The 26,435-nt window shown below is 46.5% G+C and overlaps 1 protein-coding gene across 10 annotated transcripts in view; it reads left to right on the plus strand.

The window, feature by feature from the left end:
* Tenm4 (teneurin transmembrane protein 4) overlaps positions 1-26,435 on the plus strand; it is a 710,423-nt gene that overhangs the window by 607,426 nt on the left and 76,562 nt on the right. For all 10 annotated transcript variants that reach the window (XM_029539653.1, XM_029539636.1, XM_029539617.1 and 7 more), the window contains 2 exons: positions 3,551-3,697; positions 14,860-15,076. In XM_029539653.1, the coding sequence (XP_029395513.1) occupies positions 3,551-3,697; positions 14,860-15,076 (364 nt within the window). The remainder of the gene's footprint in view (positions 1-3,550; positions 3,698-14,859; positions 15,077-26,435) is intronic.

Below are 26,435 nucleotides of genomic sequence, written 5' to 3' on the forward strand. Positions count from 1 at the left end.
TGTGATGGGCACCAGAAGCCAGATGTAGAACCAGAGTGAACCTTACTCTACTTACAGGTGCTCCGAGGCCCCTCTGAAACCAAAGAGACAGCAAAGGTCCTCAGTCTGAAGTGACTGACTGTGGATAAAGTGTCCCTGGGGTCCCCTCCCCTGGGCACCTCTGAGCAGCACAGAGTGTGTGTAGTAGGCAGCCAGAGGAATTCACAAGAACCCAAGAGAGGTGTTGTAGAAGAGAGAGACTATAATAGCAATATTGGTGGTGGTGGTGGTGGTGGGGAATGGGTTCCAAGGCCAAGATGGAAAATGTTCCACAAAAATCAAGTAAGCAATTCCCTTTAGTAAGGTTATTAATTCTCAGTGTGGTGAAGAATTGAACCATTCTCTAACTTGCATGGCAGGCATCATTGCCAGCACCGTCTTGAAGCATCTTTCAGAATCACGTTGCCCACAGACCACGTCCACTTCATCACATGGTTTTGTACGTAAAGCTTTATTAGAACACACTGTGCTCGTAACTCAGCAGCATGCCCCTGCTTTGACACTACAGTGGCATAACCCTGTGACCATGGCAAATTCCTAACAGCTCACAAGCTGAAATATTTGAGCCTTTGCACAATGAATTTTGTGGGGTTTGATCTAGGTAACTGCCTCCATTTTCTACGTGGCCTTTCTATGAGCCCTACTTGTGGTCATGACAACCCTATGTACAGACTTCCCAACAGAGAGAGACGGTGACGTAAGTGGAGAACTCTGCTCCTGCTTCCCAGCTTGTGTATCACACATGCCTTACCTATCATGCCGAGTTCCCCTATGCTATAAGTAAGAATATAGGGGTTCTAAGAAGTTAGTAACACGAATGGATCCCGTGTCCACTGAGTCGTGGAGTTGGCCTTTGGTGCACCTCCTAAGCTTGTACTCTCACAAATAAAAGGTCCTTTCTGCATCTTATGAGATGCTGTATCTTATGGCAAAATAAAAGAATCTCTTAATATCTTTAAAGCTTTCACACCCTTCTTCTAAGATTAACTGTGATATGAGGTTTAATTAAACACAGTCCCTGGCCAGATGAACAAAAATTTAACTCAGACTAATTAAAGGGCAGGAGAGTTTTTGCCTGCTGAGACCACCTGAGGTGACTGATCATGGTGGCTTAGTCAGAGCACAGGGGAGTCACCTACATGTCACCCATTGCTCCTGGCACCCATTTTTTTTTTTCAGTTTTCTTCTTGATAAGTTTTGAAGATGGCCATTCTGGTAGCCTCCCCCACCTGTTCTCTATGTACTACCAAACTTTCTGTGATCACCACTTGAGTTCCGAGTTCACAGGCAACCAGTGTGTCTTCCTTTGAGAGGAAAGGGCTGTGGCTGTATTGACTTGTTGGCAACTCCATTGACCAGCTTGAGTGGAAATAAATATTTGTTTTCTGTTGGAATAAGAGTCAACTATCAAAAGCCCTTGAGCCATAACGGTCTTTAATCTTTGTGTGCTGATTTTAATATGTATTGTTAAAAGTCCTTGAAACACCGGTCTCAGGTTCTTATTGATCAGCTGCTCCATGAGTGTCTATGTGTGCCAGGCCTGGCAGTAGACAGCCACGTTCATATTTGTTGTCCCTTTTTAAAAAAAAAAAAAAAAAAGCAAGTCACAGATATGGGTAGCTCTGCTGACAGAGTGCTTACCTGGCACACATGAACCCCATAACCATCACTAAATAAAGTGGACATGCCAGCACACCCCTGTAATCTCAGCACTTGGGAGGCAGAGTTAGGAAGGTCAGAGGATCAAGGTCGCCCTCAACTGTACAGCAAGAATGAAGTCAATGTGAGCTACGTGAGACTCTGTCTTTAAAAAAAAAAAAAAAATTAAATTAAATTAAAAAATGAATGAATGAAAGGAAAGAAAAAACAACCCCTAAAAGAGGTGACAGGTTCATTTTACCTGGTTTCACAGTAGAATGTTTGGTTTACAGCCAAATTGATAGGTGTTTTCTGTTCATCATAGTAAAATAATCTAAGTGTTCTAGGGATAAAAGTTGTTTCACGCTCAAGCCTTCCCTGGAGACCAGGCTGGAGCACAGAAGAGAAGGAAGCCAGCGGTGGCACAGTTTGGTAGCTGTCGAACTCAGAAAAGAGGGTTGGCCGTTAGGAAAGTAAGGGCTCAAGCGAAGGAATAGAAAGGAATGGAGTTTGAAAAACAGAAGCTAAAGTGAGCTGTGAAACATTTCTTAACCGTAAATGTCTTCCCCTTTTAGTGTGTGTGTGTGTGTGTGTGTGTGTGTGTGTGTGTGTGTGTGTGCCAAAGCATGCAGGACTTGTACATACCATGACACTCAGGTGTGTGTGTGGGGGGCAGAGGACAATTTTTAAGAATCAGTTTTTTCTCTGTACCCTCGGTTCCTGAGGTCAAACTCGGGTCATGAGTCTTGCACAACAATGGTTTTTACCTTTGGCCTTCTGCCTTTTACCTTTTTACCACAAACTCCTCAGGGCTTGAAAAGGTAGTAATCAAAACCCTGTGAGTCTACTTGACGAGCACTAAAATGTGGTCACTTTACCATGGGGTCAGAGCAGAAGTCATGCAGGCCGAGTATTGTCCTGTTCTTCCTGATTAGGTCATCCGTGTCTTCTCAGATGGCCATCGCTGTTCCTAGTTCCCTCATCTAGGCACTTTGTTATCCTTTGGTAGTGTATCAGCTCCTCAAGAATGCAACTAGGTATCATTCATCTCTGCACCTGTAGCTAGCCCAGAGAAGATGCTTACAACGGACAGACAGGTGGGTAGCAGTTTGCAAACAGGGCAGCCTGTGTGGACCTGCCTTTATACTTGAGACCAGCAGGAGTTTGCCAATGTTGTGGCAGTCTCCTGAGCTCCGTTTATGTAGAGCCCCTTTCAAAGTATAGTATAAACACAATGGTAATAGAAGGCCCAAGCCCTTTTCTCAAAACACAGACAGGTGTCTGGAAGAAATTAAGGTCAAATAAGTGAAAAGCCTGAAGTCCACTAAAGTTGTTGACCTAGTTGCAAGAACTGAAAAAAAAGAAGAAAAGAAAAGAAAAGAAAAAGAAAGAAAAGGTATAACTCTAGCCCAAGTGCGATGGCACGCACCTTTAATCCCAGCACTCAAGAGGCAGAGGCTGGAGACTCTTTGTGAATTGTGGGCCAAGAGACAAGGTGACCAGCCACAGGAGAATGAGCCAGTATCAAGGATGGATGGAGGACATCCCTGGTCAGAGTTTAGCAGGCTTGATCCATTAACCGCAGCTCCAAAATGCTGGTCACTTGTGAAATGGGGGAGATGTTCCAGACCTGCCTCGACCACTTCTGACCATACCCTCAGTAAGTCAGTCTCCTATTCCTGAGTCTTTTGTTGCCTTCTCTGTAAAGTGAAGATTCTTCTCTGTAAAGTGAAGGTTCTTCACGGTACCTGCCCCCAGGCTGTTGAGACTGATAGATTTAAAAGCATCCTACAGACAATCGGGTCTAGCATGAGTGCAGAAGGTAGCAGTTACTGTTGGGCACCAGTCCTTGACTCTCTGTTTTGTCTTGCAGAGGGCTGTCCCGGCTTGTGCAATGGAAATGGCAGGTGTACCCTGGACCTGAACGGGTGGCACTGTGTCTGCCAGCTGGGCTGGCGAGGGACTGGCTGCGACACATCCATGGAAACAGGCTGTGGAGACGGCAAGGACAACGACGGAGGTAGGGCTCTGGCACCCGTGGACCCTGGCCAGTTCCCTGGGTAGGAGACAGGGGGAGAGGGGTGGACACTGCTAGGTTAGCAGGGCACCGACATCTGTGTCCAGAGTGAGAGGACCTTGGGGCACAGGAGACTGCATGGGTGGCCTGAGGAATGGGCGCTCTCACTAGCTGCTGGATTTTGATTCAAGTAAAAGTGATTGGCTTCTATTGGCAATGGAGAGAAGGCACGGAGAAGCATCCAGTTAACTCATTGGTGACCAGATTGGTTGCCTGACCAGGGTTTGAAGAGGCAGCCTTCCTCTGTATCCCAGACACTGTGTAGGTTCCTCCTCTAGGGGAGAAGACTCACTTACTTTGATGAAGTTCTCTCCCTTGATCCTGGAAGTGACCCTTCTCAAAGCCACTAAGGAACACTTTTCTCTCACACTCTCCTCTCACATTCTCTCGTCCCAGTAGGTTTATAATAAAGCCTGCCTCTGCTTTGCAGTTTTTTTCAAGTGTTGGGGAGTCAAAGCCCAAGAGATGGGGGTAGGGGTTAGTCTTATGGAATCTTTGTTAATTCAGGGCGAAATGTTAGTTCCAACTCTGTAACTTCCCATGCCTCCACAGGCAAGGTGCTAGGTGTCTCTGTGCCTTATTCTCCTCAATTATGAAATGAGGCAGTTTGTCCGTGAAGGTTAATCAAGTCTTTATATCAGGCATAAAATTAGCTTTCATTTTTCTACTGTGTAAACTTGCATAACAACCACCATAATAAACTCCACACTCCTGCCTAGAAGACTCTGGTTCTACCAACCTCAGGCAGTTCCTGGAAAAATAAATATGTCAGAAATTGGTAAACTAGGAACTCAGCATCCTACTTTTTGGAAATTTCCTACCTAAAATGTTCCTGCAGTTTCAAACCCTATAAGCGTCAAAGGTCGAGTGTGTGATATTGTAATATTGGCTTTCGAATCCCAGAACAGCTGCTTTACAGCACTGATGTCTAACTGAGCTACCTTACAGTCATTCTGTACACTGCCCAAACCCAGAAGGCAGCCAACCAGATAACCTCGGATGAGGACTCTGAGAATAATCATGAACAAGGTGCCCTTGTGGCTGGGCCCTGATCTCCAAGCGGAGGGGTGTGTCCTCCTGAAATCCCACAGTGTTGGCATGTCCCCTAAGCATGCTGAAACTTGGCATGTTTTATCTGCCCAAATGTGACGAGGCTCTTCTAGATGACCATGTCTTAACAGCAGGCACAGAAGCTCACAGGAAGGAGAAAGCCCCAAGGCTGCGTGTTCATGGATTATGCTAAGTGCTGTGGCAGGGTTATGCGCTAGTTGTGGGAGCAGGAAAATATTTATCAGGAAGAGGAGGCTGGGGCAGGAAGGAATTTTATTGAGGGAAGGGGTCTTTTGTTCTCAAGAGATCTCACAGAAAAGGGCAGGGGGGAGAAAGTAAGGTATGGAGCGTCCTGGTCTTCAGGTAAGAGGGAGCAATCAGGTTCTGTCTGTGGGCAAGAGGTCAGCTTCCCTTGTCTGTATGCTACCTTCAGTTTCCTGCTGGGTTCTGTCTGTGTGTCTACAAGGCATAACATTTGAAATGTAAATGAAGAAAAAAAAAAAAAAAAAAAAAAAGGAAAAAGGAAAAAGAAGAGAACCTCCACTAGGAAGTCACTCCCTTCCCCAGAGTCCAGGGTCTTGGCCCAGCTTTCAAACAGCTGTGGACCATCTGGGCAGCTAAGGAACTAAATGTTTTTGTGATGCTGAGAGAACACATAGTCCCCCACATGCACACATGCAGAAGCAGGCTACAAACCAGGGCTTGCTCGTTCCTCTCCATAAAACAGAGCACCAGACTACACACCCTGGTTGCCGTGCTTCGGAGACAGCCAGCCCTGAAAAACCACAGTTTTCCCAGAGAACCTGGACCCACAGTAGCCCAAGCACCAATGTTATAGGAAATGATCTAGACCCTAGGGAAATGGAGCCTTCTCCAGCTGCTCTGAGAAATGAGCCAGCAGAAAGCCAAAAAAGAACAACCAGAAAATCCCCAATTGCAGGAGAACATGTAGTTTTTGAAGCATATTATAGAGAAATGACTTTGTACATACTTTGTGGCAAAGCTGTTCAAAAGCTGTTCTGTGAGTTCGTTCATTTGCTCCACAAATGTTCACCAAGCATCTGCACTGCATCAGGCCCTGGCTCCCAGGGCTTCAGAAATAAATCTAACAGTCTCTGCCCTAGCAAAGTGTATAATCTAGAAAGAGAGGAAACGGGAGCTGACGGTGATACTGTGGGCTCCCGCTGTTGTAGAAGAGCATCCAGGCATTCAGCTGATATTGTCAAATGCCTGGAAGGGAACTCAGATGCAGTGCCAGGAAGAATCCCCACCCCACCCCCACCCATGGGTCATCACGACTGGAGATACAACCGTCTCGGGAGTTCATGTCTTTGGCATGCGGTTCTCAACTGTGAAGAGAGAGAGGTCTTACCTTACTTTGGAATCCTCTAAGTTTATAAGTTCGTGGGCTTTCTATCCATTGGGAGAGTTCAGAAGGTTCAGAGCATCCCTACTTTGTAAGGTAGCATGGATAAAATAAACTACAGGACCAGAAGGGCCCAAGATGATCCTCATTGGCCTTTTAATCTCTTAGCCTTGCCCAAGCAGAGTCAATTAGACGGAAGAAATTGTTGTCCAAATGACCAAGTCTAATGGAAGCAAAATGAAATCATCACCTTCATGTCGGCCGAGGCAGGGGACTCAGCATAATGCCAGAAAGTAGTTCCGGGTGGAAGGGGAAAGGACAAGAGGCCCACTGAGTGCTTGCAATGACTCAGGGCTTGAAGGGGAAATTAGCAGAGCTTAATGTTGCGTCTAGACTAGAGGGAACTTTATCTCCCTCCTTCTCCTCCCCTGCATGGCATCGACAAGGAGTTGGGAACCCAGATGTGTGACCTCATTTATTTCATTAGAGTCACACAGAAAGCCAATAGCATGGCCCAGACTAGGACTCCAGCCTCCAGCTGAGCTACTACTGCATGTGGCCTTATACATCTAGAATGCTTCTTCTTCCCGTATAGACTTGTGCTCCTCCAAAACTGTGGGCGTGGTTGCCCAGAACCAAAGAGGCTTTGAAAAATTGTCTCACAGGCTTCTAGAACATAGGAGAACTCCAGTGTCATTTGACAGCTTGTAGCTCAATGGTGGATTCGTAGGGTGACATTGGGAGGAACATGGCATTGATGTCGTCCCTCACCATCTCCTGGGAGAAGCTCACAAGAGCTTACCTGCTATTCTACCCAGGTCATGCCACTGGATAAAACAGTCTGCTAGTGTCTCTGAGGCCTGGCCTGACTGCATTACAGCCTTTTACTATACCCAGACCTCAGACCTGGCTCCCTTGTCAACCACCAAGGTCCTTCAAACTACCTAAGAACTCCCATTTCCTCCTTCCCCCCACCCCCCAACTTTCTAGGCTTAAAGCAATCTTTTTCAAATTCAACTTGAATTCCAAGGTTCATTAAGAATGCTATTCCAGTGTTTTTAATCTGTGAGACCAAAAAAAGAAAAAAAAATTGCCCATATGGTTGAATTGGAAGAGTATTATTGGTTTATTTTGTCTTCACGTGTGGTTGGTTGTTCTCTGAATTGAAAAGCAGAAAGCATCCTGAATGTGACTAGGAAGCAGCTGGTCTCCTAAGCTTCTGTGGGGTTGCTCTGTGCCTCTTGAATACCTCCAATTTCACCCAAGGGAGCTGGGTGCTGAGTGGGCCCAGAGGGGCAAGCACTAGGACCCTGACACTCACTTAGCACCAGTTTCTCTGTGAGTCTCAGTTGCAGATGATGGCTACCTTCTTCGTCTCTTACCCTTTGCAAATCCCTGCATGAAATGCTATTACACGCATCTTCTCAAATGACACACAGTGACCATCCACGAGAATTCATCTCGCCCACCTCAAAGATGGTGAAACAGTAGCCCTTCTATGCAGAGTGACTGTCAACTATGGAGGTGATGCCTCTCTTGCAGTGTCACAGTAAGAACTACAGGTTTAACTTTAAAGTGTCTGTGATTAGGCAATATAACGCAAAGATGAAAAGCCTGTCCCCTGGATTCAGATTCCAGGCTCTTCTTATGGTGTGACCTCGGGTGAGTTACTCAACTTGTCATTTGTAAGTGTTAGCTCTCTTCCTGGTCCTTTCTGCCTGAAATCACAGGGCATTGTGTTTATCATAGAATATATATTTATGTATAACTATTTTTCATTGAAATTTTGCCCTCTGTGAAGTTTTTTTCTGTCTTCTTGCACTTGGAGGTACCATTTTTTTTCATTCTTGGTGGATTTTGACTATTTTCCCAATTTTCTTTATTAAAATCTGTCTTTCATGCCGGGTCTGGTGATTCACACCAATAATTGGGAGACCAAGGCAAGAAGATCATAAGTTCAAGGCTACCATGGATACCAAGTAAGACCTGGCCTTGAAAATGAAATGTATCCTAAACAATTACATATTTGTGGGATAAAAAATCTACATGGAATAAAAAGTCTACACGTGCATTGCTTCACTGCTCCTCCAACACACTTGTAGGCAGAAACATTTACATACAAGGACACAGAGTCTAGGAGAAATGCAGTAAGATATGAAGCCTCACACGGCGGATCAGCAGGAGAGCTAGACCAGGCAGGAGCTATAAAGATGCCAGAATAAAAACTCCGCTGGAATTTAAACAGTCGGATCCTTTTGATAAGGCTTCTCTAAGCAGCTTCAATGTATAATAATCTCTTCTGAGGCTCTTGGCACCTTGAAAGACAATCATGGGTGGCGATGCCCAAATTGACAGATGCAGCCCAGGAGAAATTTCAAGAAAAGTGAGAGCAAAGCTCCCAGTCTTCCCTTCTTCCCCAACCCCCCATCTCCCACTGTGAGGCTGGAGCGTTCACACAAAGCCCCACAATCTGGTCACCCTCCAGACTATCTCTAAACCACGTTTCTCATGATAAGAGACAAGAAAGAAATTGACCTTTAAAAATCTTGTGTTCCAAAGAGCAGATAAAGATTTCACAAGCCCTTTTGAAAGGAGGCACAGAATCCATTATAGCAAATGACAAAAACTTCTCTGGGATGTGTACAGAAAGGGGGAGGGGCACACCCTTCCCTCCTTCCCCAGGGCCTCCCCCAGGGCTGCTCACAGCTTCCTGTAGGACAGCTCTGCAGCAGGACTGCACAGAACAGCAAGATGAGGCTGGCTGATACTAGCTGGCAGAAAGACAGATGGGCTCTTCCCTGACTTGCAGCCACCAGTTTTAGGAGCTCTGCAAACAGCCATAGTAAAACTGCTTATTCTTAACAATCCTAGTCTGCTTTTAAGCGTTCTCTCTCTTCCAGGATATATCCCACCCCGGGCTGGGGTGGATCCCTCCCTACCTGGGAGATCTTCACCATCCCCTGGGCGTCCCTTCTTCCCAGAGAGAGGGAGGGATGAGGTCTTCCTGCATGGCTCCAGCCACAGCTCCCACCCTCCATGGGCCTGGCCACACTGATCTATCTGTTAGATTTGGGAGCCTCACACAGTGAGTCATGAGGTACTCAGAAAATATCAAACCTTTCAAACCACTGAGTCTCCCAAATTACAGACTGATTGTTTCTTCCCCAGGATTTACTCTTCTGTTCCAAAGCATGGCTTCTCCTTGTCATACATGTCTTCTAAAACTTATCATCTCTGCCTTAGAAAATAGAATTATGCAGGAGCATACACATATACAAACATACTTAAATACACACACACATATACATACCTACACACAAATACATAAACACAGAAATATATACATACATATATATAAAGACGTACATATATACATACATACATACACACAGATTGTGGAACAGGCATATACGTATGCTACCTTCAAAAACAGAAGTTTTTTTCCAAAATGCTGGTTTTGTATAATGCTTTGTAGGTGAAGTTTGTGAGCCTCATTCATTTCAAAATAGTTGCCTCACTTAAATACGATGGTAGAGGAGTTTCCTGCATTTACTGCTCAGCAAACATTTGCCAAGCATACAAACACAAGGCATCAGCTAACAGGGTACAGGCAAGCAGAGTTTCTGGCCTGGCATCAGTCGCTAACCCACCGTGCACATGGTGAGCAATTCCATAGTCCCGAAGTTTCCGGTAAGAGTGTGGCTTATATAATATCTCCTTTTCAATGACACTAGTTTGAAAGCTCCTTGAGAGCTCTAGTACCTTAACTTTCATGTGTCACCATCGCTGGCTTTATCCATCTCAGTCATCTGAGGTCACTCTCTACCCAGAATCCTGCCTGGAATGTATGTAGAGGAAGAGATCAGGGCCCACCAAATGGCAACTGGTTGCCAGGATACCAGGATGCTCGCTAACAGGAAGTACCCATCAGAAGCAACTAGTAACTGCCCTTGGCTGGGTCCTTACATAGGCGCTTCTCGCTGCCCGCACCCCCACCCCACTCCCTATTTCATGACATCTCTGTGAAGTAGGTTTTTCATTGATTCATTTAACAGGTGGAAGCTTTTACTGGGACATTTATTTCCAGCAAAATACCCAAGTAGATCATCATAGCAGCCTATTGACCACACGATACAACAATTTCCTTTTAAAACTCAGCAAAGGAGAAAGGGTTGTTTCAGGGGTGCCCTGAAACTCAGAAATAAAATAAAACTGAAAGCTAGGACAGCAGGCACAGAAGCTAGGACACACTCATGGTGACAGGGTATGTTCAGAGTAGGGCATGACTGCTGACACCACACAGAAAACTGAAGAGCCAAGAGGCTCGATCTAAAGCATGTGCCCACTGGAGCATGCTTTCTGTCCCCTGGCTCTCAGTCTCAGAGCCAGGGGACAGAAGAGCCACCTGTGAAAGACCGCTTATACCACAAAGGTCCTGGTCTAATCTTGCATGCCAGAATACTAATGCCAAGCTAAGAACCCCACCTAAGAAGCCATCCTGGGTGAGTGGCACCCTGGCACAGCAGGCAGAAGTCACCAGAAACTGTGCTAGGGGAGGTCAGTCATCCATGTAAGATCCCCAGGGAGGTCAGGAGGTGGCTGACCACAGGCTGAGGTTAACAACCATGGCATACAAGAGGATTACCACTCCCAAGAACTTAATCCAACAGCAAGTATACCATAAATAAGCTTTTATATGACTACAGATATAAACTGATACATAAAAAACCCTAAGGATAGAACAATCCACCATCAGGGAAGGAAAAAGAGGGGGGGGGGGCGTTTAAAAGGGCCCAGAGAGACCATCTGCATATCTCAAAGTATGGTCACTTAAATTAATGACCCAAGGGACAAATTAAACATCAGACCAGACACAAATGAAGGAAAAATAACTGAAGTAGAATAGAAGTCTGAGGAAATATATCAGAATGGGACACAAATAAAAAAGGCAGAAATGAAAGGGTTGAAAGGCATGAAATAGGAGACATCCCTTAAGCTTTTATGAGTATCCTGAAAAAAGGGCTAAAGAGAAATAAAGGAACATTCCCAGTTTATAGGAAAATTTTCCAGAACTCATGCAAGGCGCAATCCTAAAATGCCTAAGTTATGACGCATGGCTCTCTGTAGAGCATGCGTGCTGTATCCCAGGCTGGAGACAGATTGTCCGTCTACAACTTTTCTAGACAATCTGTTTTGTTGTCATAAGACACCCAAAAGGAAGCCTCGCACCTGGCAGCGTGGCAGATGCGTAAGTCTAAAGAGTGAAGCAGCTTTCTTTGTCTGTCATTATGCATAGTTAAAGGTCTGGAGTCTGAGGTTTGGAGACATTAAGCAACTTGTACAGGGTCACACAACTCACAGGTGGATGGGGTATGGCCATCTGGCTGGAGAGAAATCACCTTAAGTGCCACTGAGCATCGCACGTTAGGGCACTCTGTGTCCCTGTCCTCCACTTAAAAAACTAGTTCTTGCCAGGATGACTCAAAGAACATTTCATACATCTGAAAGAACTGAGTTCAAATCCTTCCTCGGCTTCTTTACAGAATGCCTCTATGAGTACTCTATGAGTAGCCACTAAGTCAAATTTACCACTTCCGACCTGTAGTTCCTTTGCTGTGAAGTGACAGTGATGCCAGTGGCCACCTCTCCGAATGGGTAGTAGCCAAGGTCATCATTGCTCATCAGAAAGTGTTTACCACTGTGCCCAGCCTGGCATCACTGTCACTTGTCAGCTTCATCAACCCGGTGCAGATGAGAACCACCCTCACTCCTGGCTCATCTTTTCCACGAATGGAGCATAGACACCCGCAACAGGAAACAGTACCTCCCAGGTGCCACGAAGGAAGCAGTGTTTATAAAAAGGTAAAAGGCTGGCTTCCAGGGACTACTTTGGCGGTAAACAAGAGCAGGCAGAAGCTAATAAAATTTCAAATTAGCCATGACTTTTCACGGCCCTTCAATTGTGCTAGCTGATTTAATGGTCAACGTCCCCGCTCGCTGGGATTGAATAATGGAGCGTCTCCGCAGAGTTATGGATGCAGCATCTGAAGCTGTCATGCTAACATCAATAGCAGAATGCAAATCACCCTCTGCTGGGGCTGTAATTATGTGTTTAAGCAACGTCTGATGGGGGCAGCAGGGAAGTGTGGGACGAGACCTGCTGACGCAGAAAAGGGTGGATGCTTTGCTAGGCAGTGCTACCTGCAAGGGAGAAGACAAGCCACCCAAAATAGTACTGAGGTGAGAGACACAGGTGGCTCTGCCAGGTAAACAGCTCCTCCCCCCCCTCCCCCTCCCAGCACCACCATTTACTGAACCATGTTCTAGATTCAGGGTCAGAAAGGGAAACTATCCTTTACTAAGCACCCACTGTATATCCCATACCGTGTTGGATTTAGGGATCTATGCTATACAGTTTACTGTGGGATGGAAACTTACATGACACTTTTATTATGCTTATAAGAAACACAGGAAGCTGGTCAAGCAAAGCAGCTCCATGGATGAAGGGACTTGTCACCAATCCTAACAACCTGAGCTTCATCCTTAGGACTCACAGGATGGAAGGAGAGAATTCCCATGGACTGTCTCCTTAGCTCTATATGCACACTATGGTAGATGCTTACACACAAACACACACACACAAACAAACACATACCACATACACACACACACACCACATACACAAACACACACACTGAAGAATGTGTAGTAATTTTTTTTTTTTCAAGACAGGGTTTCTCTGTATAGTTCTGGCTGTCCTGGAACTCACTCTGTAGACCAGGCTGGCCTTGAACTCAGAAATCTACCTGCCTCTGTCTCTGCCTCCCAAGTGCTGGGATTAAAGGCAGTAATTTTTAAAAGAGAGAAAAATATAGGAAGCTGAGACCAGATAGTTTAAGTGACTTGTCCAAGATCATACAGTGGGAAGATTCACAGCTGATATTTGGTCCCCAGTTGTCTAGCTCTGGAATCCAGACTCTGTCACTGTGCTGCCTGCAAGGAGGCCACACACTCTTGGGTACTACACAGGAGTAGGGGGCAGGACAGGGCGATATTGTCAGGGATGATTGTCCCTAATATACTTAAGGGGTGCTGGGATTCAGTCAACTAAGAAGCTCGGCCTTCGACTAAAGATTAAGTTCCCTCAAACACTGCTCATTCTGCCAATGAACATATGCTAGAAGGGTAGACCAGAGGTGACTCAGCCTATGAGAAGTTGAGGACCTGAGGCTAGCCAGTGTGTATGCCATGCCCTGTGGATGCAGACTGTACACTGTAAGTCCTGGAAACAGAAGTGAGGCGGGTATGCCAGCATTACTTCCACATCATTACTGTGGTACTCAGATTAGACTTGGCAAGTTGTCTGGGGCCAGTCTTACACACAGCGCTGAGATGTGAACTCTAGTCTCCATCCTAATGATCCTACCATCCCATCATTTGATGAATATGGCTGATTGAAGATATTATTGTCTGGCATTTGCAGACTAGCATTTCATGTTGTCTCCTGCTTCACGTGTTAATTGATTGTTTAGATTGTTGCTGCTGCTGCTGTTTTTCCATTTAACAGCCATTTGAAACATGTCTACTAAGTGCTAAGGATACAACAGAGATGACCAAACACATCTGTATTCAGGGTACTTAAAGCTTTCCGGTGTCACACAGCTAATAATCAGTCAAGCCTAGATTTGAACCCAGGCACCACACACTCCATCTCTACCTATAACACACAGACATGACTATGGGTTTTTCCTGTCCCATATCATGGTCACTATCTTCTAATGTCTGGGTTTGTTACCTAAATTGTTATTTAGACATCCTAAATTGTTATTTGGGAACTATAAAAGTACCTTGCAGTAATGAAGCCAAAAATCTGTGTTCTGGGGTGATCTCTCTCCCTCTCCCTCTCTTTCCATTTTTGGAAAGTTAGAGATAGTTTAGGATCCTGAAGAGCTCATACTTATGGTAAAGAACTCCATGCAAATGACAACTCACAGAAGGCAGGGTTGGGCCTCAGGTCACATGATCCATAGCTAAGAGAGATGCTACAGTTACAGGGTTCCTGGCATCCCTGCTTCATCCTCACCCCAGAGTCAGGTGTCCACCAGGTCTTGGGTTTTACCTACTAAGTGTCTCTCAAAACCACCTACTGCTCGTCTAGGCAGCTCTAAGCAAGCTGCTTTGCTTTCTATACCTGCAGGCTCAGCACGGCCATCCTTCCCACCTGGCCTGTGAGTTTTAACGGGGCACCCCAAATGAAGTCACCTTCTATCTCCAGACTTTAGGGGTACCTATAGCCTGAGGGTAAAATTCCAGCTGGCTAGCACGGGCCACATGGCCCAGCGCGGCTGCCTCAGCCAACACAGCAGCCTCATCCGTTGCTCCTCCCTGAGCACCAGCACTTTAGCTTAGCATCTCTGATGTTCACGCATTCTCTCTCCTCCGAGATTTCCTATAAACTCTTCCTGCTGTCTCTTCAGAAGAGGGAAGAACGTGTATACCATACGCTTACTCACCTGTATCACCTATTCGACTGAAAGGCTGGGGCAAGGTCTGCAGTACCTGGATCTCCGTGTGCTCAGAATAAGCCTAGGCCTATGTCTGCATTTAAAGTTGGCCAGTGAGAGAAAGACAGGCAAACATGGCTGATTGAACATAGCTGTATAAACAACGTGCTCTGTCGCCCCTGCAGATGGCTTGGTGGACTGCATGGACCCTGACTGCTGCCTCCAGCCCCTGTGTCATGTCAACCCGCTGTGCCTAGGCTCCCCTGACCCTCTGGACATCATCCAAGAGACACAGGCTCCTGTATCCCAGCAGAACCTGAACTCCTTCTACGACCGAATCAAGTTCCTCGTGGGCAGGGACAGCACACACAGCATCCCTGGGGAGAACCCCTTTGATGGAGGGTAAGTCCATGGGGCTCTGCTCTAGGGGCTGCTTTTGAGGGGAGATCGAGTCCATTCTGGGCGTGAGGAGCTTGAGAAGGTGGGTGGGTCTCAGAGGTCCTAACGGGTTTGCAAGAGAGGCAAAGAAGCAGCCTCCAGTATCTACCCTGACAAAACTGCTGTCAAGGCCTTCTGAATTATTATGAGGAAAGCCGTGCTGCTCCCACTGGGTGATAGATGGAGAGAGTGAAAAACTAGAGGTCTGAGGGGAATTGTGGATCAATACCCACTTTGCAGTCAGCTCTTTCTGATCCTGTGGTCTCCACGTGAGCTGACGGGCTTTGACAATGTTTGCCCTCAGAGCTGATAGAAGACCTCACTAACCTGGAGGCTAGGACCATGGCTGCACCCCAGGCCACATGTCCACACAGGTTTTTCTTCGACAGTTGTGTCATGTCTTGGATATTTTAACACTGAGACACACTCTGTGCGTGGTCGGGTGCTAAGATGACAGAACCGAGCAGAGCACGCTGTCCGCCGAGTGGTTACTTACTGTCTACTGGGATAGAAAATGAATATACAGTTATAATGTGCTTGGTCAAGATGTGTGGCAAGGGTCCTAAGGGGCACAGAGGAGGTGATCTTAGGCAGGAGAATCTAGGATGTAGGAGAAACAACTCTTAAAGATGAGAGACAGTTAAGTAGGCGAATGAAAGAGGAGAGGCTCACAGGAAAGAGGAAAGAGTTCACACAAAATCTTGAGGCATGGAGGGACCCTGGAGCCATCAGATGGCACTGTGTTCCCTGTCCCCCAGGTCAGGGCACTGAACCAACACAGTAGCCAGAAAGAAATATTTACAGTAGTTTCTCTGGCGTGTCTTCCGATACAGCGGTGTGTTACGTGTGCATGTCTTCACCGTGAATCAGCACAGTGAATCTGGAAGTCACCGATCATGTGCCTCCATGTTCAGGACTTCCATACCAAGGGAAGTGATGAGACTGCAGGAATTAGGAATCAGCAGGGCTTGGATGGAGACCAGTGTGAGGATGGAGAGGGGTCTCCTGTGTGGGTGCCTGGGTGGATGGCGCTGTTATGTGACACCAGGATGAGGACCTAATGCAGAGCCAGGAGGAAGCTGATGGCTTCCTCTTGAGCAGGGAAAGGGTGAGGTAGGGAGGCTCCCAGGAGGAGGTGTCTGCTGCCTGCTAGAAGTCAGCCTGAAGCTCTTGATCTGAGAGGCATCTACATCAGGCAGAAGGGGAACCCGTTACCTCACAGTGCGAGCTGCAGGAACAGCTGAAGGAGTGGATTCCTCCCTCTGTGCCCCATCGGTGGCTCCTGTGGCCCCAGGTATAAACGGGAGCACCAAGAAGGCCTCCCCTCTGTGCGTGGTGGAGCCTCAGAACTAACCTCAAAGCCCACCCATGCTACCCTAGCAGTCCTCGCAGGGAGCACAAGGACGTGGCGAAATTAAAGGAATGAAGCCCTCTATACCCAGAGAGGGTCAGATATACAGCAGCGACCAACAGGTCACCACTTTAGAGATGTGGGAGTTAGTGCTTGGGAGATGGCTCATTCTGTAAAGTGTCTGCTGCAGAAGCATGAGGGCCTGAGTTCTGACCCCCAACACACACAAGCACACACACACACACGCATAGACACACACACATACACACATACATACACACATAGACACATAGACACACACACATAGTCACACATACACATAGCTACACACACACACACACACACATATACACATACACACACACACATAGACACACACACATAGACACACACATGCGTGCGTGGGCACACACATAGATACACACACACACACACACACACACACACATCAGAACCCACATAAAACCACAGAACTACTCTGCAGGGTACAAAGTCACACAGCTAAAACTGAAGTTCTGAGGGAACAGAGACAGGCAGGGACCCAGAATTTGCTGGCCAGCCACTCTAGCTGAAATGGCAAACTCCAGCTCCAATGACAGACAGACCCTCTCTGGAAAAATAAGGCAGAGAGCTGTAGAAGAAGTCACACAACCTACAACCTAACTTCTGACCACTCCCCAGCACCACCACCCCCCCACACACACACAAAGATTCGTGGACACATTATAGGGCACACTCTTCAACATATCCCAAAAGGGATGGAATGGCTTTCCCATGTACACAAGTTCAGTCACATGCTAGAGTAAGAAATGAAAGAGTAAGGGGCAAATTTATGTATGTATGTATGTATGTACATATGTATGTATGTATTTATTTTGACCAGAAATGCTGCTTTTGTTCCTAAGCAGGAAGCCGCTGCTATCTTACCCAACTGTGTGATTTCGTGTGTATGCGTGTAGCCCTCCCCCTGGCATGAGCTCTTTTAATCAACTGCAGATATAAATAATATTCTTACCAAGGAAACCCTTACCTGCTCAGTCTTTCATGACCAGCCCATATGGCATCTGACTAGGGCTACGGCTTGTCAGTTGCCTGTAGCTGTTCTGTTTAGGGACCTCACTATTTATTGCAGCCTGCTGTGTGCCAGCAGGAACATGTGTCCGGGACGTCCTCCTGGTTACGTGCTAGGCCTGTTGCTTAAGTTCTGTGAGATGCCATGGGACCTTTCCTGGGTTCTCCGCACTGTTTCTCTAATGCAGAATGCTCACACGGGCTTGAGAAGCCGATGCTAGGGGAACATGCAACGCCAAGATCCACTTCAGCTCTTGGCTCTGTCACCCCTGTGTGCATGGATCCGATGAAGGACTAAATGAAGTGAGGCACGCCAGGGTCTGCCAGCCCTCCAACCTGCGTGTTCTAGGAGAGCCTGGCGTCTCACTCATAAAGCATTCAGTAGCTGCTTAAGGAATGCGTATGGACAGAAGCTGCCTGAAGGATGAAGAGATAAAAGGGAGAGAGGAAGAGAGGGAAGGAAGAAAGTATGGGAGGAAGGAGTGGGCAGACGGACACATTATGTATTTTTCTTGGTTTTATTCTGAGGATTCAGGTTCCAGCAGGGTTAGATCACCTGCCAGACATCAGACTGGAGCGGGAGCCGGAGAAGACAGCTCGCGGGTCCTTGTTTATACATCTGTTCCCTTCCATTACATTTCATAGACTCCCAAGGCAGAGGCTATTCATCCCTCCACACCCATGGCACCTCAGGAAGGGCCCATAATGGGATATTTGTTCTACAAATGAATACATAATGGAAGACTCTGATATGTTAGTATGGAATCGCTGTCTCCTGACATTCTCCCGAGTCACGATACCCCTGCTCCCCACTCATCTAGATGCAGAAGAAATAGCCATCAATCACCATAGATTTCCCAAACGTCCCTCTGTAAATAAGCCCGGGTGACTAGTCATCAGAAACACCAAGCAGCAGATACCTATCCCATGGCCTCAAGTGGGTGTAGCAGTAAAACCCTTCCTTCTTGGTGCCACTGGGGTGACTCGGGTTCCGCCTCCCAACTGGACGCTGTGTGGGAGGGCTTTGTAAGTGTAACAAGAAGCCCGCTGTTTCCTCTCTGCCTTTGCCATAAGCCGTGCATATAGGAAATAGAGTAAACATTCCACAGCAGCCAAAGACAAGATTAAAAATAAAAGAGCTACACCTGGCAGGAGATTTTATCTAAGGTAGCATTATCATCAAATTAGCACCAGCCTCCGGTCAGACAGACCTGGCCTGAAGGGCAGATGCATCCTTTTCCCTGCTGTGTAACCTTGCAGGGGGTGGGGAGCGGGGAGGAGGCTCTGACCTTAAGCTTTCAGAGGTCAGAGGTCCAGCCTCATCATCTGAGAGACTGGGTGAATAAAGTGTGTGGGGGGGGGAGGGGAGGTTCGGGAAGAATTAAATGGGAAGAAGTACACAGAACCTCGACCTGGAGGACCCACTACCCAGAAACACCTCTGATAATTACCTAATGGTGGGGTAACAGAGGCAATGGCTAAGTGCTGCCACCTCTACCTCCTTAACCGGAAGCAAAGCTTGAGTATCAGCTGCCCTCCAGAAAAGCCCGGTAGACATACAGAAACGGATTGAGACTGTCAAATCACATCTGAGGATAAGAGAAGGCCATGTTCTCGCCAGCAAGCTGACATTGGGATCAGTCAGTGAGGAATCCAGTGACATCAGGGTGCAGCTGATAGAGAGGCAGGCCTGCCCTCAGTGCTCATGGGTAACAGCAATAAGCCCGCATCGAACCCATATCCTGACATCCTATATGAAGAGTCAGGAGAGTCCCCAAAGGATATGTAACTCAAGAAGCTGTATGATAGAGGACACATGCTTATGCTTCTGTATAGTACCCTATCTGGTGCCAGAAGTAATAGAAGAGCTTCCTCAGGAAGCTGGGCTCCATTGGGGGCAGGGAGTGGGGAATGCAGTGGTAGTTGGATTGCTGAGGCAGAAGCACTTCAGAGAAGAATGAAGAACAGGGAAGGCCTTCCCCAGCATTCCTGTTAAAGTTAGCTAGTGATGTGTCAGCAGATACCTAAGAGAACACCTTAAATGGAGGAGAGATTTGTTTTGGCTCACGGTTCTGAGGTGTCAGTCCAATGGATGACAGAGTCCATTGCAGAGGGCCTGTGGAGAGGCAGCACATCAGGGTGCAAGAGAGTGTGACAGAACAAAACTGTTTGCCTCTTAGTAACCAGGAGTAGAGTGAGACTTGGGGAGGGACTTGGGACAATGACCCCAAGAACATGCCCTTCCGTGATGTACTTTCTCTAGCTAGGGCCCTGCCTCCTGCAGTTTTCACCATCCCAATAATGTAGGAAATTATTATGATTTCCATCAGTGGATCCAGCCATCTATTAGGTCAGAGTCCTTGTGATCCAGTCACCTCTTATTGATTAGGTCCACCAGCTAAGGACTGAGGCTCAGACACATGCTTCTTTTAGGAAACACCTCCTATCCAGACCATAACCCCGCTCACCCCTATCCCAGAACCCAACACAGCGCCTGGCTGAACCACACAGTCAGCACCAAACCATAACCCCTCTCACCCCTATCCCAGAACCCAACACAGCACCTGGCTAAACCACACAGTCAGCACCAAACCATAACACCGTTCACCCCTATCCCAGAACCCAACACAGTGCCTGGCTAAACCACACAGTCAGCACCAAACCATAACACCGCTCACCCNTATCCCAGAACCCAACACAGCGCCTGGCTAAACCACACAGTCAGCACCAAACCATAACACCGCTCACCCCTATCCCAGAACCCAACACAGTGCCTGGCTAAACCACACAGTCAGCAGTAGGTATAACCAGGACAGTGGTTCTGATACTCTTACACTGCAAGCGGTATGACTTCATAAAGTGATAGAGCTATGAATCCTAAAGTGGGGATACACGCAAGCCTAGGCCTCACCATCATCAGATTAGGTAGCTTAAGCACCATTGTTCTCTCTAACCAGGATAACACGACCAACTGCCTGTTGTCATAGGCAAAGATGATGAGAGACTCTTGCTATTAAGACTTGAGTGAGAGGGAAAGAGCCATTGGGGTTTCTGATGGAAGAAGGGTCCCCAGCTATCCAGACAGAACAAAAAGAGAATAGGACACAGACCATGGAACCCAGAATCAGGCAGCTGATAAAGGGATGGCAGCCCAAGGATCTCCCAGAATCCCCCAGGACAGAGCAATTTCTGCTTATGACCATACGGACTTCTGAGCAAGACCAAGAAGGTCGAGAAGCTGGGTGTAGGGCAGGTGCCACCTCTATGAGTAGTTGCTTCTTACCAGTACTAGACAATTTGAAAGATTACAGGAAGATGTATTGACAAAATGACCACCCAGATGTGTGCTGAAGGCTCAGCTGTTTGAATGTAGGTGGAAACTATATTTGAGAACCCTGGGAAATGATACGACATTGACAAGACTTGTTGGTTGTCAGCTCGCTCAGTCAGCACATAGCTGTGGGTAAGATGTTACAAGACTCAGCTGATAGGACACTCTGAGCACAGAGGGGAACACCCGAAATAGTAAGAGGTATGCATGAAGCCATATGAATGTATGCGCATGTGTGTACATGACAGAATGTGAGTGTGTGAGAGTGAGGAAGTGTGAGCAAGTGTGAAATGTGGTGTGTGTGTGTGTGTGTGTGTATACTGTATTACTTCCAGTGGGTTTCAGTCACACAGGAGTGAGAAATGATTGAGGAACAGCATGAGTTTCTAGGGTCACCAGAAAATAGAGTATTTTAATGGAGCTGGGAAATAATTAGGGTGATATTCTTGGAGAGGCATGCTCTGATGTTTGAGGTCAAGAGGGGCTTACCAAGTCAAGTAAAGGAACATGGTTTGCACAAAGGGCCTGCAGGGGAAGGAAACAGGTGGTGAGGGGGGCCAGGAAGGAGACAGAAGGGCAGGGGCCCAGAAAGGTGCACAAACTACATTCAAGCATTGTGTCTGAGTCAAGGCTCAAGATCAGCTTTGAACAGAGGGGAAACAACCATCATGCCTCTTATACCCTCAGATTCCTGTTAAGCCTTTAAGAAGAACCCAACTTTTTCAGAAGTTTTAAATATGAGAGTTTACAAAGGGATAAGGTAGTGGGAAAATGGAAATGGTCATATATGTGACATTATATGCAAGTTGTTCCAAACATAAACCACACCCAAGTGTCGGTGCCACCGAGTCACAGATAGGCATTCACTCCCCACCCCAGAGTCTTGCCCCTACTTCTGTCCCCAGACCTCACACAACCAACCAAGACCCTCAAAGAGGCTGAGCAGTGAGGATCTTCTAATGAACTTCAGATAAACAGCAGCTTCCTGACAGCTGGCCTCTGAGTGGATTTATGATTGAATTACACTCCTGCACTTTCAAAAACAAGCTGAGCTGACAGGCTACCCCATCAGTTACCAAAAAGGGAAAAAAAAAAAAAAAAAAAAAAAGGAAAGAAAGACATTGATAAATTACCTACTGGAAGATGGAAAAAGATAAAGATCCTGCTTCCTCCAAAATGTCAGCCATAATATATTATTCATGTTGGTTTTTAAAAATCCCTCCCCACATTGAAATGAATGTTTATGATGATAAAGCAACAAGGTGGATTCAATTGAGGATGCAGGCAGCGGCGTCTCACATCATCCTGACGAGCAGCTAACAACTCCTCCTCGGCTACTTGATCATCCCTTTATTGATTTCAAAAGGAATTACCATCTCTGTTTGCTTTGCAGCTTAAGCGTGCTCCTCCTTGTCCATCACAGGAAGCATTAGCACAGGAGGTTATGGTGATGCAGAGACAGTCTAGTGCAAGAGAGAGGGGACCTAGATCAAGGTCCTGGACAAGTGAGACAAGTGACCTTGAGCAGAGGAGACTCACTCTTCTCTGTATTGTGACGTTTTTGATTGCCACTGGGTTGTTTTAAAGAGTCAATGAGATAAAATACCCAGATACTTGTATACAGAAACAACACAAGACATTCACCAACAGTGTGTTCCTTGTCAGGCATTGCTAGGAGTACTTTCCATAGGTAATGATAGGTTTAGGTCTCCACCCCCAGCTCCCAAAACAGCGCAGAGGGGCTCAGTTGGTGGCTCCTTCTTCAGAACGTGAAGAACCAAGACACAGATCAATCACTAGGCTAAAGGTCACAGACTTGTAAATAGCAGAGGCATCTGTTCTTCACTGCATCATGCATGTTCCAAGTTCATGCATGTTCCAAGTTCATGCATGTTCCAAGTTCATGCATGTTCCAAGTTCAGCATCTTAAGTTCCTCTACAGCAAGATGCCGCTACCCTCCACATCTCCAGCTGGCTCTAACCATCTCTTTAATGCCACACAACACAGCACAACACACAAAGAGGCTTCACACTACAGCGCACTGGCTCAGTGCAACCTGGTCTGGGCCGGGAGCCCAGCCTCCTCTAAAAGCAGTATGACTGTAGACACATCTCTTACAGACTTTGGATAAATTGTGGTTGGTGCTGAAAAAAAAACTCTCATTCAATCAACAGGAGCTCACAGAAGACAGTTTAAGGTTTTGTACAAGTCAGGCTTATAAATCCACTTAAAGCACCTTATGAGGTGAGGTGATTTACATAACCACCACCACCAGCAGCAGCAACAGCAGCAAGGAGCTGCAAACACTAGAAGGCAGGGAAAATGTGCACTTAGAATTTGCTACTAAGATCCCTAATGATTTCTCCCATGCCCTGAATGCCAGCTGTTTTCATTAAATAACCAAAAAGGAAAGAAGTTGCAGGCTCTCTCCCTCCACTTCGCATTTCCTTTACCTGTTTATATACTATACCTCAAACAGTAAACTTAAAAACCTAATGATTTCTGGCATTTTTGTTAATTTTTTTTTCAAACAAGATATGCAAGCAGAAGCCAAGTGAACTATCCAGGGGCAGAAATTGCCCACCTTGGGAAGGAATTTCAGCCCTCAGCCTGGGGTCTCTAACCACATCCCTATCAAGATCAAGTGGCTTCAGGGTCTCAGACACTACCTCACCTTCTGTAAGAGAAGCACCTCATATCATGATTCAGTAAATAATTTATTAAAAGCTTATGCCACGCCATGCATTCAAATTCTAGGACAAACAGCCCCTTAGATGATGTTTTCCTTTGCCTACTAAAAATGAGCATCAGTCATGCTCAGCGCTTGAGGGAAATGTGGCTAGTCCCACCCACGTGGAGTAGAGCCCACTTTGGGAATAAGACTGTCTTAATTGTGTGACTCATTTTCTACAGAAGTATCGCCGAGGGGCAGGAATGGTGGCCACTGCTTGGTAAATGCTGTGGCCGAATCTGAAAGGTGAGCAGGCAGATTTCTAATACACAAGGTCAGTGGAAGACAGCAAGAATAGCTCAGAGGCAAGAGCATGCATGCTATGAGCCTCATTAAGACGAAAGCCCCCTCGTCTGAAGGCTGCTTGAACTGTTTGCACAGTGTCAGGTTAAAAAAAAAAAAAAAAAAAAAAACCATTAAAACTCTTGGAGAAAGCACACGTTGTGCAGCTCTTGAGCATTCCATTGGATTCTGTTTTACACCAGATCAGGGAAAACCTCAGGACAGATAACGGATGAAGGGATGGAGGGTCAGAGGTGGGTGGCTCTCCAGAATCATCTAGATCCAAGTCAGAACAAGGAGCTGTGACTTCCCAACCACGGTTCTTTCTGCTGCTTTTCCCGAGTGGCGGTCGAGGTCGAGGCTGCTTTTTTTTTTTTTTTTTTTTTGATCTGCTCTCTTCTGTTTTGGGGGAGGGCTGGATAGCAATCCATCTGCTGTCTCTCCAGCAGATCTTCTCTTTCCAAAGCCTGGCCTCTGGCCTCAGGAAGCAATCAGGCAGATCGTCTCATCACCAGCAAGGGCACCTTGTTCAGGCTCTGAGTGTATAGTTGGGCTAATGCCAGTTTATGTGACACCACCCCAGCTGGCCTGGCAGGAGCACTGCCTCCTGGCAGGGTTCACCCAGCCTAATTGCTTGTTTTGTGTCCCAGCTGCCTGACATATGCTAATTCCATGTGTTGACACTCTGATAACAGGGACAAACACACTAAGGCATTTCAAAATGGCTTTTGTGAGCTCTAGCAAGTAATCAAGGACCCGGATTTATATACCTCAGTAACTAGCAGCCAGCAGTGCCTGGCTCATCGGAGGTACCTGGGATTTCTGTGGCAGTAGACACATGACAAAGCAGTTACAGGATTCTTACATGAGAACTGAGCTTAGCCAATTATGTTCATCTCTGGGTGACCTTGAACAAATATTTCCTCGCTGGTTTCAAGTTCTTGGTCAGCTGCAGCCCCTGCTTGCTCTAACCTACTAGGAGTGAGTCAGCCCCAGGCATGTGAGATGACTTTGGAAATGTGAGCGGTATAATTGTGGGACCATCAAAGTCTCAGAGAGATGCTTTTAAGTATAGAGGAGCCCAGAGGAAAGGGTGATTAATTGTACCCGGAAGAGCTGGCGACAGCTTTCCTCAAGTGTTGACAGTGGGAGTCAAAGGATGACTAGGAAATACTACCTCCTCTCTCCATCATCCCAAGAAAGTGGCCAAGGAGAAAATAAGAGCCATTGTGTTATAAAACACCATGGTGGAAAGCAACTTGGGGAGGAAAGGGTTTGTCTGGTTTACACGTCCTAATCATAGTCGGTCATGAATGGTTTGGGGACAGGACTCAAGGCAGGAACTGAAGCAGAGACCATGAAGGCATGCTGCTTGCTTGCTTGTTCTCCATGGCTTGCTCAACTTGCTTTCTTATACAACCCAGGATCACCTGCCTGCAATGGTCTGGACCCTCCCACATCAACCATTAATCATGAAAATGCCCTCACAGACTTGCCTATAGGCCAATCTGGTGGAGGCATATTTTCAATTGAGATTCTGTCTTCCAAGATGCCCCCAGTTCATATCCGATTGAAAAAAATAACTAGCACAAACATCATACATACATATAAGACTGGGATACAGAGAACCCCCCAGAAAGTGGCTATGATTCTCACCCCTGGTCAGTGGTTCTTGCCATAACACCAAGCCTGACATTTAGTATGAGGAGTGACCCAGGGGAATGTAAGCTCATTAGAACTGATTATTAAATATTTAGAAATTTGATAAGCTGGTTGCTAAACAGCAAAGGCTGTTCTTCCAGAGGACCCAGGTTTGATTCCTAGTACCCACATGATGGCTCACAACAGTCTATAACTCTAGTCCCAAGGATCCCACGCCCTCTTCTGACCTCCATGTACCCCAGGCATTCATGTGGTACACAGACATGCATATGGGCAAAATACTCATATGCATAAAATAAAATTTTCTATTTAAAAATTTAAAACTAAGCTATATGAAATTGAAACATATTAAAAGGTTATAAATAACTCAAAACCTGTCACTTCCTAAGTATTTTATTATATTTTATAATTATCATTGCTTTTGAACTTGTCTGAGACTACTATATCCCTGAGATAGAAATATCATATACTTGCCTCCTATTGTGCACGTCTTCCCAACTCAGTATCCAGCAGCATTCAGTTGGTAGCTTGGATTCGGCCATGATGGAAGTATTTACACTGTAGGAAAGGGTAACTACCACAGATTGCAACCGCCTCTGTCCCTCACCTGCTCGCTTTCCTACTCTCTCGCTCTCAGTCTCTCATCTATCCTTAAGCATTTACCAACACCTCACTGGTAGTATCTACTGAATAACTGCATAGAGAAAGCAATCACTGGGAAACCTGCCTAGCACGCACATCTTTTCAAACCTCCCCCGACGAAAGCACACGGCATGGAGCATATACAGAGACCGCCACAAAGTGACTTTCCCATCCCCTTTGCTCCAGGATCTCCCCCAACAAAAGCACACGGCATGGAGCATATACAGAGACCGCCACAAAGTGACTTTCCCA

The sequence above is a fragment of the Mus pahari genome, chromosome 1, assembly GCF_900095145.1.
Source record: "Mus pahari chromosome 1, PAHARI_EIJ_v1.1, whole genome shotgun sequence".
In the NCBI taxonomy this organism is placed as follows: domain Eukaryota; kingdom Metazoa; phylum Chordata; class Mammalia; order Rodentia; family Muridae; genus Mus; species Mus pahari.